Here is a 12,520-nt window from a genome sequence, read left to right on the forward strand (position 1 = left end):
CAAAGTTCACAGATAGCATTCTAAACGATGGTTTGCAGTGCACTAATCACAGATTAATCTGTTCAGCATTAGTCCATTCAGACATCACACCAAGCCATAAATAAGAAAATCATGGTTTGCAATGCCAGCTCAAAACTAGCTTTCTGATTTGCCAGCCAATCACAAACCACATTTTGCAAATTTAGCTGCCAGGCTAAACCATAGCAAAGCTTGCTTTGTTAAATTTTGTGTCATATCTAAATTAACTGACTCTCATGTTGTGTCTCAGTTGCTATTTTATATAAAGACCACTTTAAACCACAGCATTTTAGTTCTCACTGAGGTGGTGGTAAATATATTGTGGGGGGAAAGAGTTGCACCAGTTCAGCCTGCAGATGCGGAGAATCCCATGACTGGATGCTTCTTTACAGTTATCTAGTACCGTCTGTTATTTTCCTATGTAGAAGGAATTCTTTTGTAAGAAAGAGCATTTAGTCCTGTGAGTCTTCACTTTTCTTCCGGAGTGGTGAAATTCAGACACAGGTTTACCCTCCCAGTGAGAGAAAGACTTGACACTCTTTGCACATTTATTTTTCCTAACTTAAAAAAGCCTAATATGGCAATGACTGCTGATTAGATTGACCAACACATATAATTAGCACAGCATAGCAATTTTCATAGCCAATAGCTCAACTTGCTTACAGATTACATCATCCAGTCTTGCCTTGATTCTGCTGCTGCTGTTGTTTTCTCACTGCTTTGTGTCTGTCCATAGCCTCTCTGGAGGCAATTACATCACGATAAGCGTGTCTGTAACTGCATGTCTTTACACAAGGTAATGTCACACTTCTTCCCAGTGCTGATACCTGTGAAGTTTCTTCACATAGCTTTTCTGAATGAGAGTCTCAGTGCTGAGATGGGCTTTCACAATAAAACTTTACATATGCCTGGGACTGGTTGGACACAGAGGAACCAGCTGGGGAACCCCAAGGGAAGGAAGGTTCAGAGCCCAGGGAGTGGTGGTGGGACAACAATGAGCAGTCACATGGAGAAGAAAGAGAAGAAAGACTGGGGGGGGGGGAGGTGTCAGAAACTGAAGGGGTAACAGGGCTTAGTGAGCAAGAAGAGTCTGTGGTGGAGGGAATTTCGGACTCAGAAGGTGGAGCAGGAGAGAAGGGAGGCCGAGAGGCAGAGATGAGTCAGGCTGGTGAAGAGACACGTGTCTCCCCCTTCTGCTGCGACAGACTCCCCTCCCCGCTGGTCTCTCAGAATGAGGTGAATATAAACTGATGGATTTGAGAGAAATTGCATAAAGGAAGAATTGGGGACCAAATTAATCCTGGAAGGGTGAGCAAGTTACAGGTGCTGGGAGGGGACAGGTCAGCAGCAATGTGTTGGAGGACAGAGCTGGATGTGACCTGCACCTCCTCAGCCCTCAGGTGCAGCAGGTGACACTGTCCTGCCTCCAGTGCTGAACTAAGACTGAAGTAAGATGCAACTGCCAGTATGCTTGGCTTCTGTATGTGGAATGAGGGAGCGCCATTTTGTTCTCGGGCCTTGCAGCCAAGCTCCAAAAGAAGGGGATCAGCTGTGCCTGCTCTGCCATTATGGGAAAAGAGCCTTCTGAAGTAAGATGTAAAGGAACTTGCCTTATCCCCCCCCCCCCCGCCTTCTTCTGGGATAATGTGGAAAGATGAATTGGGTACTACACCGTCAGCTTCCCAGATTGCTACTAAGGCACTAATCATCGGCAGGCAAGTGGGAATGCTGCCTTTTTTACCTTCCATTTTTTAATGCGGGGCAGTGTTCTGGGGTCAGTGCTTTGCCTTCTGCTCATTCAGTGAGAAGGACTGATGCATTTATAGACCTGAAGCTGTCAAAGCCATCTGTCAGACACAAGCAGGCTGTTATTTAGTGCTGCTTTCACCTCAGTGCACCTGGAACATCCGAACTTGAACCAACTGAATTTTGATGTAGTAAAACAATTGAAGGTGGTCATAAGCACCTTTGTTTGTGTTGGGTGGGCAAAAAGAAAAGGTAACTCCTGTCATTTCAAGGTTCTTTCCTAGTGCATAAATATACATAACGGGTTTAGATAATATTAAGCGTTAAGCCTCTTATTCTGTCCCCCTTTCCACTCCTTCCCATTCACACCTGTTTCCCCTGCCTCTTGGTTCAAGAGCTTGCTGCCATTATCTCCAAAATTTCTCTGATGAAAATAGGGACATGCAGCCATACAAAATGACCATTCCTTGTCATTTTTACCCCGCTCATCTGACTAGGGTGCCCCAGCCACTCTTGGCGGCTTCCAACATGTATATAAAAACATAATAAAACTATAGAGGGCTGCCTTCAGATGTCTTCTAAAGGTTGTATAGTTATCTCCTTGGCTCAGGGGTTACATAACTCCATACCCTCTGATGAAAACAGGGACATCCTACCATACCCTCCAACATTTCTCTGATGAAAATAGTGATATCCTAAGAAAAAGCAGGACATTCCAGGACCAAATCAGAAACCAGGATGGCTTCTCTAAATCCAGGACTGTCTCTGGAAAATAGGGACACGAAGGGTCTGTGTTCCCTGTCCAGACTGGTCATCTTAGACCTCCCAGTTGCAAACATTCCAACTCCAGAACACAAAAGAAGTCAGTGTTCTGTAACCGCTCAGAAAGTTCACTCTTCACTAGGTTGGATTGTGCTCCCTCCTCACGTTACCATTGCTAAATATATTAGTTTCCCCCCTAAATATTGTTTGCACTTCTGCAAACCTTGAGGTCTTCCCAAGGCTGATACTTCCCTCATTACCATGGATGGTGCCATGTGGCCTAGATAAACATCTACATTTGGGATAATAAGTTCACTACTGGCATCTATGATTCCTCATGCTCTACGAGTTCAGTGTTGGTTATAATTCCCTCTCCCCTGAGATCTATTTTTTCCTGTGGCAGCTGTGTATGGATGTGTGTGTGTAGATTTGCACATGTATGTGCCATGTATGTTAGCATCTGGCTATCTCAAGAGATAATGGAGTGTGCCTCTGGGGGTGACGTCAAACCACTGAGTTACCAGCACTGAAGTGACTTCCCCAGGATGCAAGCCGAGGTAGTGTGTCTGGAGGTCTTGGGCTGCCCAGATGACAAGACCCCCCTCTCAGCCTCACTGATGTGGTCCAGAGGAAAGCAGAGCAATATGTTTGACTCCAGGAGTTGCTGGAGGGAGGGGTACAAGGTGCCAGCCAACCATCTTAGGGACTCCACTCCAGATTTGTGGAGGGTTTACTCTAAGGTTACCAGATTTTTTTCAAATAATCCGGGGACAAAAATTTTTAAATTAAAAAAATAATAATCTTTTGTTATTTAAATTAAGAAGTAATATCTTCTCTTCTGGGTCTCCTCTGTCACGTGGCCTTCCTCTGGGCCCCGGCATGATCTCTTGGAGTGCTATCTGCCGTGGAGTAGGCTTGGTCGGGCCTGGGCTCAGCCACGTGTCCTTGCCCTCCCGGTGCTCTGCTACCTCTCTTCCTCAGTGGCGGTGGCGGCAGCAGCAGTGTGGCAAGGTCAGGGCTCCCCTCTTTTTTTCTCCTTCCTTTCTCTCTCTCTCCCTTCTCCTCTCCTTTCCTCCTTCTCCCAGTGTCGGCTCCGGAGCGCCGCTGGGCAGTCGGCCAGGTGGCCAGACACACTCGCTCCCAGCTCGATTTGGGTCATGGGGGGGGGTGTCAGCGGTTCCCCCAGTTGACATGCTGGGCATCCCCGGTTTCCCCTCGGCAGCGGCAGTCTTAGCAGTCTGGAGCCAGCCTGATAGTGCAGTTGGCTCTGGCTGGCTTCAGGAGCTGCTCGCTGCCGTGGCACCCGCCATTTTGCCTTGCTGGAAGTCCCTATATGTTTTGTCTTGTGCCGTTGAACCAATCATGCAACATTCATTCCCTACTAATAAATCTACAACACTTAAAATATAAATCCGGGGACATTCCAGGGACGTATTTTGTCCAGGGACAGATTTGTAAATCTGGGGACTGTTCCCAGGAAAGGGGACACCTGGTAACCATAGTTTACTCCTTAGCCTTTTCTTCTCCCAAAAATATCCCGCAAAGCAGCAGAGGTTGAAGGTCAGAGTTTTCTTTCTCCTAGGACCTAGGTGGATGCGCCCCATCTGCTCACTTCCCTCTACACAACACATGCAGAAACCACCTTCTTGACTGTTGGGCGCGCTATTGTCCACGCAATCCACCGGAGCCTGTCTTTGCATGCAGGGGAAGTCCCTAACTCACTGGGGGTTTGAGACCCCTTGGCTACTCTCACCTGGTTTAGCAGGCCTGTTGAAGCTATTCCCGGAGTGTTGAAAAGTGGTATACAAATAAAATGAATGAATGGAATAGAAAGTGAATGAATAGAGCGTGGCAGTCCCACACTGAAACATCTAGTGTGGAATCACCCCTTGTCTATAAACAATTGTTATATATAACAAATTATAGTTGTCTTAATTCTTGTTCTCTACGTGGCTATATATGAATGTTTAGGGATTTGTAAGACAACTCTCATCATTCTCTTCAAACTACAATTCACGGGATTCCCTAAGGGAAGGCACCATAGGAACACTGGTGTAAAACTGATATCAATGTGTGGCCAAACATATGAGTGGTACTAAATCCAAGTTAAGAACTCTGACATGTTAGCCCACAGTGAGTTTATGAAAAGTGTCAAATGCATAGAATTAATTTTGAAGAAACTGGTAGATACGCTAAGAGAATTACATCATAGAAACCATTCTGCTAACGTTAAAAAGTGAAGAATTAACACCAACACTGTTGATCAAGTGCACACAGGGACCGTATATACTTGCATGATATATATACTTTGAAAGCTGAATTTCTGTTTCTAGCTCAAGATCTAAAACAATTTAGTAAAACAATTATTTAAAAAATGACCACCCCCGCCCTCAGTTTCTTCCATTGCAACAACTGCCTTATATAGAGTAAGACCGTTGCTCTATCTAGCTCTTTTCACTCTTCAGGATTTTAGACTGGAGACATTCCCAATCATGCCTGGAGATGCTAAGGGATGAAACTCAATATCTTCTGTATGCAAAGCAGATGTTCTACTACTGAACCAAAGCCCCTCCCCATTGCCCTAGGAAGCATATAAAAAGTATTGGAATAAACATGTCTCATTTGAATGTATATTCCATCTGGAGATTGAAGTAAAACACTAAGGGCAGCATTTTCAAAAGTCCCTGAATGAATCTAAATTTACTGGGGATCAACATTCATCCACTTGTCACCTTCTTACTAAAAGACCTATAGTGGACTTATCCACTAGACTGATAGGACATTTGTCCCCATCACTGACCGATTACTGGGTGTGACCATATCTCAGCCCAGACACCCAATCAGGATACAGATAATACATGAGGAAGCTTGCAGTTGCTAGGCGACCCCAGTGTGCGCTTCACCATCTACCTCTAACTAGAAGGTTTTGGAGGAGAAACGCGGGCCAGACCTAAGGAAGGAAGCTTAGATGATGAAGATCTGGTCCCATCCTCCATTATCGCCCACATGCTGGAAACGTTACTGCCCAGTTCCCAAGACATTCCACGTGCCCATAAGGAGAAAGAGTCTTCAGCTTAGCTACTTCTCTCACACAACAAAGGGCTGCTCAGCAGCTGGCCCACGGTGCACCTGACACCAAAACAAGTGTCGGGGAGAGACAGAAGACTGCAAAATGAAGCCCACTTCCAAAAACTAAAGTGGAAAGATTTCACGCTCGTTTGCCTCACCTTCTCTTCTTTGAATGCCAACAGCTGACGGGAGGAGGAGAGTGATTGCAAGGCAGCTGACAGTCACCAGCCAGTGCTGAGGCATTCCAGGGAAGTTCGGAGGGCTGCGTTGCCCAGAAAGTGCTCAGATCCAACTCTTCCAAGCAAAAGCCTCAAGATCACGGGACAAAGCTGTGTGGTGGTGGACGTGCAGCTGCGGACAATTCCACCTGGGCCTCCATTTCTTGTTCCAGGTGCTTTTTATCACCTCCTCTGCCTGAATCACTCTAGACAGGAATAAGAGAACTTGCCTTCAGTCTGACTCACCTTGCAAATAAAAAAAAAGAAAGAGGGCCCAGCCCATGTACAGTTCAGGGAGACACTTAACAGTTTCTTCTTAGCCATTCGTAGGGGCGGATCTCTGCAGAACACAGCAGCCAAAGCCCCTGGCAGCAGGCCAAGAGGGAGTGGGGTGGGTGGCAGGAGGACAGAAAGAACAATTTAATTATTGATCTTCCGCATTAAAATCGCTTACAGGGCAAGCCCAAGGCCAGACTCACCGCAGGGCTTGTTCTGTAAACTCATTAATGTAAAACACAACTTCATTAAGTAGCTGGTTTTACCCTCAGGTAACACCACTTTTATTAAACCTGTGCCACGTTCCGGAATGAAATGGGCATGTTCCCACTCACCTTAGCCCAATTAGAATACTTGCAAAGAATTTGTTAGCATTATAATTATTACTATTACCTTAGCAACACCCAGAAAACACACCTCACCAGCTGTTATCCAATCAAAACAGCTTGAGAGGGACTCCTTTATGTCTGACATATTTTGAATCTATGATGAAAAAGAAGATGAGCTAAGACTTCACCCTGATTAAAGTATTCTGGAATGTACATGTTTAAATTCAGGTTAACTGAATTTACTATACTCACAACTCTATACCCAACACCAGCCTTATACAAACAAAGCAGCTCATATTTTGCACCAAACTCAAGCAGACAAAACAATACCGTTCAGGCGGAGTTATTTGCTTTAACTCAGTGGTCTTCACACTTCCTGCTTTCCATATAAAAAGTTATTTATCCTACTGAGCTTTGTGTGCTGCAGAGAAGTCTGGAGCTTTTCCTGTAGACCACAAGCAGTTTTTCACACAGGGCACAGCTGACTAGGAACAGTGCGCCTCACCATTAATTGTGCATAAGCTGAGGGTGCCGTGTTGAATACACCACACATTCTCCTATGGCTGTGTAGTCTTGGGGAAGACCAAGTGTGGTACAGAAGCTTATCCACTATTCTTGGTTTTCTAATAGAAGCCATCCTGGTAAGCTTCTGAGAAACTCTGTGGCCCCACTGAAGAAGTCTGAAAACCTCTACTGTTAATCAGATCAACTGACTCTCACCTGCCATTCTTCTTATCCATTCACCCATTTTAGAGAAATCAGTTAGGATCTCTTCAAAGTTTGCTTTGAGATGCACCATCCTGAGTAACTTTGATGTCCTCTGCAAACATTCAGTGACATGTGTTCAAGATCTCCTATAGCTTCTAGTTAATTACTCACACTTGGCACCACTCTCCAGGTATTTGTGAAAAAATTATGGTCCCTGCTTCCAGTAAAAGTCCTTAGGAAATCCAGAATTTAGTTTCCTCTGTTGTAAAAACTGTGCACCGTCCCTCTTAATCACTGCTTCCTGTTCTTTAATTAGTTACCCACTCAGAAGAGGAACTGTCTACTTTTCCCATGGCTGCAAAGTTTGTTTGGCAATGGACTTTGGCAATGGACATTGTCAAAGCTTTATGCCAGTTTCAGTACATCATGTCTATCAGAGCACCTCTATCCACATACATTGATAATAAATGCTTGCTAAGAGGTTGAGGAAGCAGGGCACTTTGTTGCCTTTCTGTTTGGCTCATCCTTAACAGGAACTCCTTCCTAAGCTGCTTGTTTGGTGATAAAACATTGGGGGGGGACCCACAGTCTATACATATGCATATAGGGATATGGAGTTCAGAACTTACTTAAAAGTGACATACGTACAAGGCCTTTCTTATCTCCTAGCTTACTGCCTCTGATTCCAAACTCTAATTGTAGGTAATTAAAGCTCAGGTGTTTCTCATAATCTCTTGAGCTGTCTGGCAGCTTCCTCGGCCTTAAGCTGATGATGCTGGTTCAGACAGCGTAATGTTCTGTGGTTGCTCACTGCTGGGAGGCTCAGAAAAAGCATGCGGTGAGATCATCACCATGCTTTGCTTTGATTTGTCAGGTCCTTTGCCTCCAGGTCATGGCAATACCAGGCAGTAGAGATGGGCAGCAGAAAACAGTATCACCTTTCTGGGCAAACACAAAATTAGAACAAAGGTCCCATTGACAGGTGTCTGTTGAAGAGCTAAAAATGTTCAGAACAATGTTTGATGAGGATGAAGATAACGATGGGAATAATAAGCTAGAGGAGAAACAGGCTTATGGAGGTAAAAATGGAAATGAAGCATGCACAGAGACTCCAGAACAAACTGATGAAAAGTGGCAGGACTGGATCAAGAAATAAGCAAACTGAAGGAATCAGATGGCTATGTGGAAATGGAATTGGAAATGATCTCCATTCAAGGATTTGGAGGAGAAGTAGAAGATAAGATTACAAATGATGATTTGGAGATATATCTGGATAGGGCGTTGATAGAGCTGAAAGGGAAAAAACTTTGGGATTTCAGTCCTGGCCTTTCTTTAGCTTTAGCAGACAGAAAGGATTCTGCTTACAATCTGGAACGTATCCAAAGAACGTTGCTACTAAAGCTATGGTATTTCCTCTGGTAGGGGTGCAGGTGGCACTGTGGTCTAAACCACTGAGCCTAGAGCTTGCCGATCAGAAGGTCGGCGGTTCAAATCCCGACGGGGTGAGCTCCCGTTGCTCGATCCCAGCTCCTGCCAACCTAGCAATTCAAAAGCATGCCAGTGCAAGTAGATAAATAGGTACCGCTCCGGCGGGAAGGTAAATGATGTTTCCGTGCGCTGCTCTGGTTTCTCCAGAAGCGGCATAGTCCTGCTGGCCACATGACCCGGAAGCTGTACGCCGGCTCCCTCGGCCAATAAAGTGAGATGAGCGCCGCAACCCCAGAGTCATTCACGACTGGACTTAACTGTCAGGGGTCCTTTACCTTTACCTTATTTCCTCTAGAAATAGATGGGGGGAAATGAAAGTGGAAGAAATAAGGGAAGGATTTGCTGAATAATTAATTAGAAAGTGGAATACAGAAAGGGGAGGTAAGAGGAAGTCGGGAAAGTAAGTTATAAGAAAATAAGAGTTGAAATTATATTTGTTTTTTATATTTTTGTTTGTTATTTTCAGTGTACTGCTTTGTTTTGTATTTGTTGTTATAAATTTTTTTTGAAACTTTAATAAAAAATTTATAAAAAAAAGAAAGAAATGAAAGTGGAAGAGATCAGGATACCATTGTAAAAACAAGAGGAAATGGGATGCAACAGGATATGGAACTGGATATGCAGAACTGGACATGAACTTATGGATATGTAATGGAAAATCAAAATGGAATACTCCAACAGGAAGTGGAATACAGTAAGAAATGGAATCAAATAGATGGACTGGATATGAACAAATGGGATATTGGTCTAATGTGTGATCATATTGGAGACTTTAATATGGACACAGATGGAAAAATATAACTTCTAAAAGAAAAATAACCCCTACAACATTGATAAATGTAATCATAAATTGCATTAAGCCTTCAGCTCAAACACAGGCTGCACAAAATCATATGCCCCAAAGAACCCATGTGTATGCCGTCTGAAATAGATGGGCCTTCAAGATCTTTTGGGGGAAACTGGTGTGAGGTTTTGGAGGTCAGCTGACAATGAGTTCCAGAGTCGTGGGGCTACCAGAAAGACAAGTTCAGCTAATCACTGTTCCCCCCCCCCAATTTTCCACAACAACAAAAAAGCTCGACAACTTTGGCAAAAAAACCCAACAACAAACTATAATTTCATAGAATGTACATTACTTTCCTGCCCTGGAAAGCTGCAGCTAAGTGTGAGTTCTCCCAACATGACATGCAAACCACTGTGTCATCTTCTCCTATCCCCAAAATCTGCAACATTGGATGATAATATGACTCTACTTTACAAGGCCATTGTAAGGCCTACTAGGATGACATAAAGGTAAAGGTACCCCTGCCCGTATGGGCCAGTCTTGCCAGACTCTGGGGTTGTGCGCCCATCTCACTCAAGAGGCCGGGGGCCAGCGCTGTCCGGAGACACTTCCGGGTCACGTGGCCAGCATGACAAGCTGCATCTGGCGAGCCAGCGCAGCACACGGAAACGCCGTTTACCTTCCCGCTGGTAAGCGGTCCCTATTTATCTACTTGCACCCAAAGGTGCTTTCGAACTGCTAGGTTGGCAGGCGCTGGGACCGAGCAACGGGAGCGCACCCCGCCGCGGGGATTCGAACCGCCGACCATGCGATTGGCAAGCCCTAGGCGCTGAGGCTTTTACCCACAGCGCCACCCGCGTCCCAGGATGACATACATACAAGCTGATAAGTGCTTTGAATGTTTGAATGATCAAAAAGGATTCTTGCAGGATTAATGTGTTCTTCTCAAGTGGAAATACTCTCCATGTAATAACTTGTCCCTTGCCAGATGTTGGTGCCCTACAATTCTGCAACAGTCCACCAGCCAGCATGGCCAACAGTTGAAGATGAAACAAATGGCAATCCAGCACTATGTGGAGGGCCACAGCTTAGCTACTGCTGATGTAGGAAATGCCTAACAGATAAAGAAGGTGCATGGCAGTATTAAAAAGTGTAAATACTGTTGCTGTGGGACCAAAGAGGCAGTAGAAGCAGATTACAAACTGTGGCTAAAAATACTTTTGCCTGGAAGCTATCACTACCTAGTCGGTGACTACCTCTCCACTCAGATAAAGTTGTCTCAAGCACTCCTTCCCTGAAGCTTAGGTTAAAATAAAATTCCACACCCTCCAGGGCTGCGGCAGATCAGTGAAGGGCCACACCCTGCTGCTCAGTTCCGTTGAGCAAGCTAGGTGATGCATACCTGGCGAGACTGTGGCTGAGGTGTCAGCATGGCAGGGAAGTACAGTCACATCTGGCCTGTCCAGTCTGCTGCCCCTTCCTGCAGAACGGACCCCTCCTTCCTTCCCTCTCAAGATTAAAGAATTTATTTGCCCCTCTGCATACACATTCAATTTTCTTTTCTTTTACTCGGCCCTTTTAGCCTCTTTGTTGTAACTGTCAGGAAGGGAGCATCAATGGAATTCCTTGATGACATTCCTAGCATTTCCTGATTAATACGGAGAGGGATTTTGTCAACTCCTGAGCTGCCGAATGAGCTTTTAACCAAGAGTGCATTATACAGACACTATTTTCATAACACACTCCAGCAGGTCTAGACAAAGGTTTTGTGGTTGTGGGTGAGAATGAAGTTCTTTCTGGGGTGATACTGCCCCATCATCTACTCATGTAAAGCAAGCAAGATAATCATCGCTAAAATTAATTCTCCAGCAGACACAAATGTTTTCAGTAAGGCCACAGAGCTTCGTCAGTTTGATTAATCAAAGGATCACATTTTGATTATAATGATGCTGTTAACTGGGCGACAGCTTGGGAAGGGGAGCTGAAATTCTTCAACAGCTTTTTCCTCAGAAAAAAATATTTTAAGAGAAATTTTGGCTCATGTCATGTTGAATAACACTCTGTTGGAGGATGAAGGGAGCAACGGGCTAAGAGAAGGGAACTGTAAGGAAGAAATACCAACAGCATTAAACTAGACCCACAATTGCATTCATAGACGGCAAAATTGGGGAGGGTAATTTTCTAAATATTTCCCAGGGGAGGACTGAAATTCTAACAGTTTAGGAGGGGCTCAAAAAAGTGGCAATTTCTCAACACGGCTGCAACTTTGAAAAGCCCAGCTCTGCTTGGAGCCATATTGTTCAGCTGTTGTGCCCAATCCTGTCCAAGTAAGAATTTTACGGGAAGTACTCTTATTGGACTCGTTAAGTAAATTTAGCAGCCACAGAATGAGAGGACATTGCCTTTCACAAAAGTAATGGGTAGGACTAAGTGACCAACTTCTGACAAGTGGAGGGAAGAAAATAGTGGGATTTCTCAAGGATCTGTATTGCAACTTATTCATAAACCCTGTGTTAGAGGTAAGGAATGAGTTCTTTGATAATTTGGAGTTATTTAGGATGACACATTCTAAAGAAGACTGTGAACAGATCCAAAATGATCTAAGCTAAGTGAATAGCCAATGACAGATGAGATTCAGTGTTAAGAACTGCACAATGATCTGAACACTGTGGTAAAAAATTCCTATCAAATATATGCTGGTGGGGTCTGAGCTGGTTATGGTTACCCAGTATTGTTTCTTTTTAAAATTCTCACCCACTTTTTTCTTTTTTCTCAATCTTATCTTCTTATAAATGAAATTTTCTTAATAAAATATAAATGATACCCAGGAAAAAGTTTTAGAGGTCATGGTGAATCAGTCACTGAAATCTCCAGTTATTCGAGAAGTCTCTAGAATTCAAAGTGAGCATTTTAGCCGCTACAGAGGAGGATATTTTCAAAATGTGAAATTAAATCTTGAAGCCATTTAGAAATTGGTTGAAGTTCCATGCTAAAATCCTTTTTAGCTCAGGTTTCCTTTCACAGAAAGGTAGTAAGGTAAAATGAGACCTATTCAAATCCGACAGGAAAAGCAAATATATTTGGACAGCTGGTGCATGTGCTCTCTCTCTCTCTCTCTCTCT

General features: G+C 44.2%; 1 protein-coding gene across 1 annotated transcript in view; it reads right to left on the reverse strand.

Moving 5' to 3' along the window:
- Positions 1-12,511, reverse strand: part of LAMC2 (laminin subunit gamma 2) — a 53,649-nt gene extending 41,138 nt beyond the window's left edge. The window contains exon 1 of the mRNA XM_028732222.2: positions 5,754-12,511. Within this exon, the coding sequence (XP_028588055.2) occupies positions 5,754-5,838 (85 nt within the window). The 5' untranslated portion in view covers positions 5,839-12,511. The remainder of the gene's footprint in view (positions 1-5,753) is intronic.
- Between the last annotated feature and the right edge of the window lie 9 nt (positions 12,512-12,520).

This window comes from Podarcis muralis, chromosome 5, assembly GCF_964188315.1.
Source record: "Podarcis muralis chromosome 5, rPodMur119.hap1.1, whole genome shotgun sequence".
NCBI lineage: Eukaryota > Metazoa > Chordata > Lepidosauria > Squamata > Lacertidae > Podarcis > Podarcis muralis.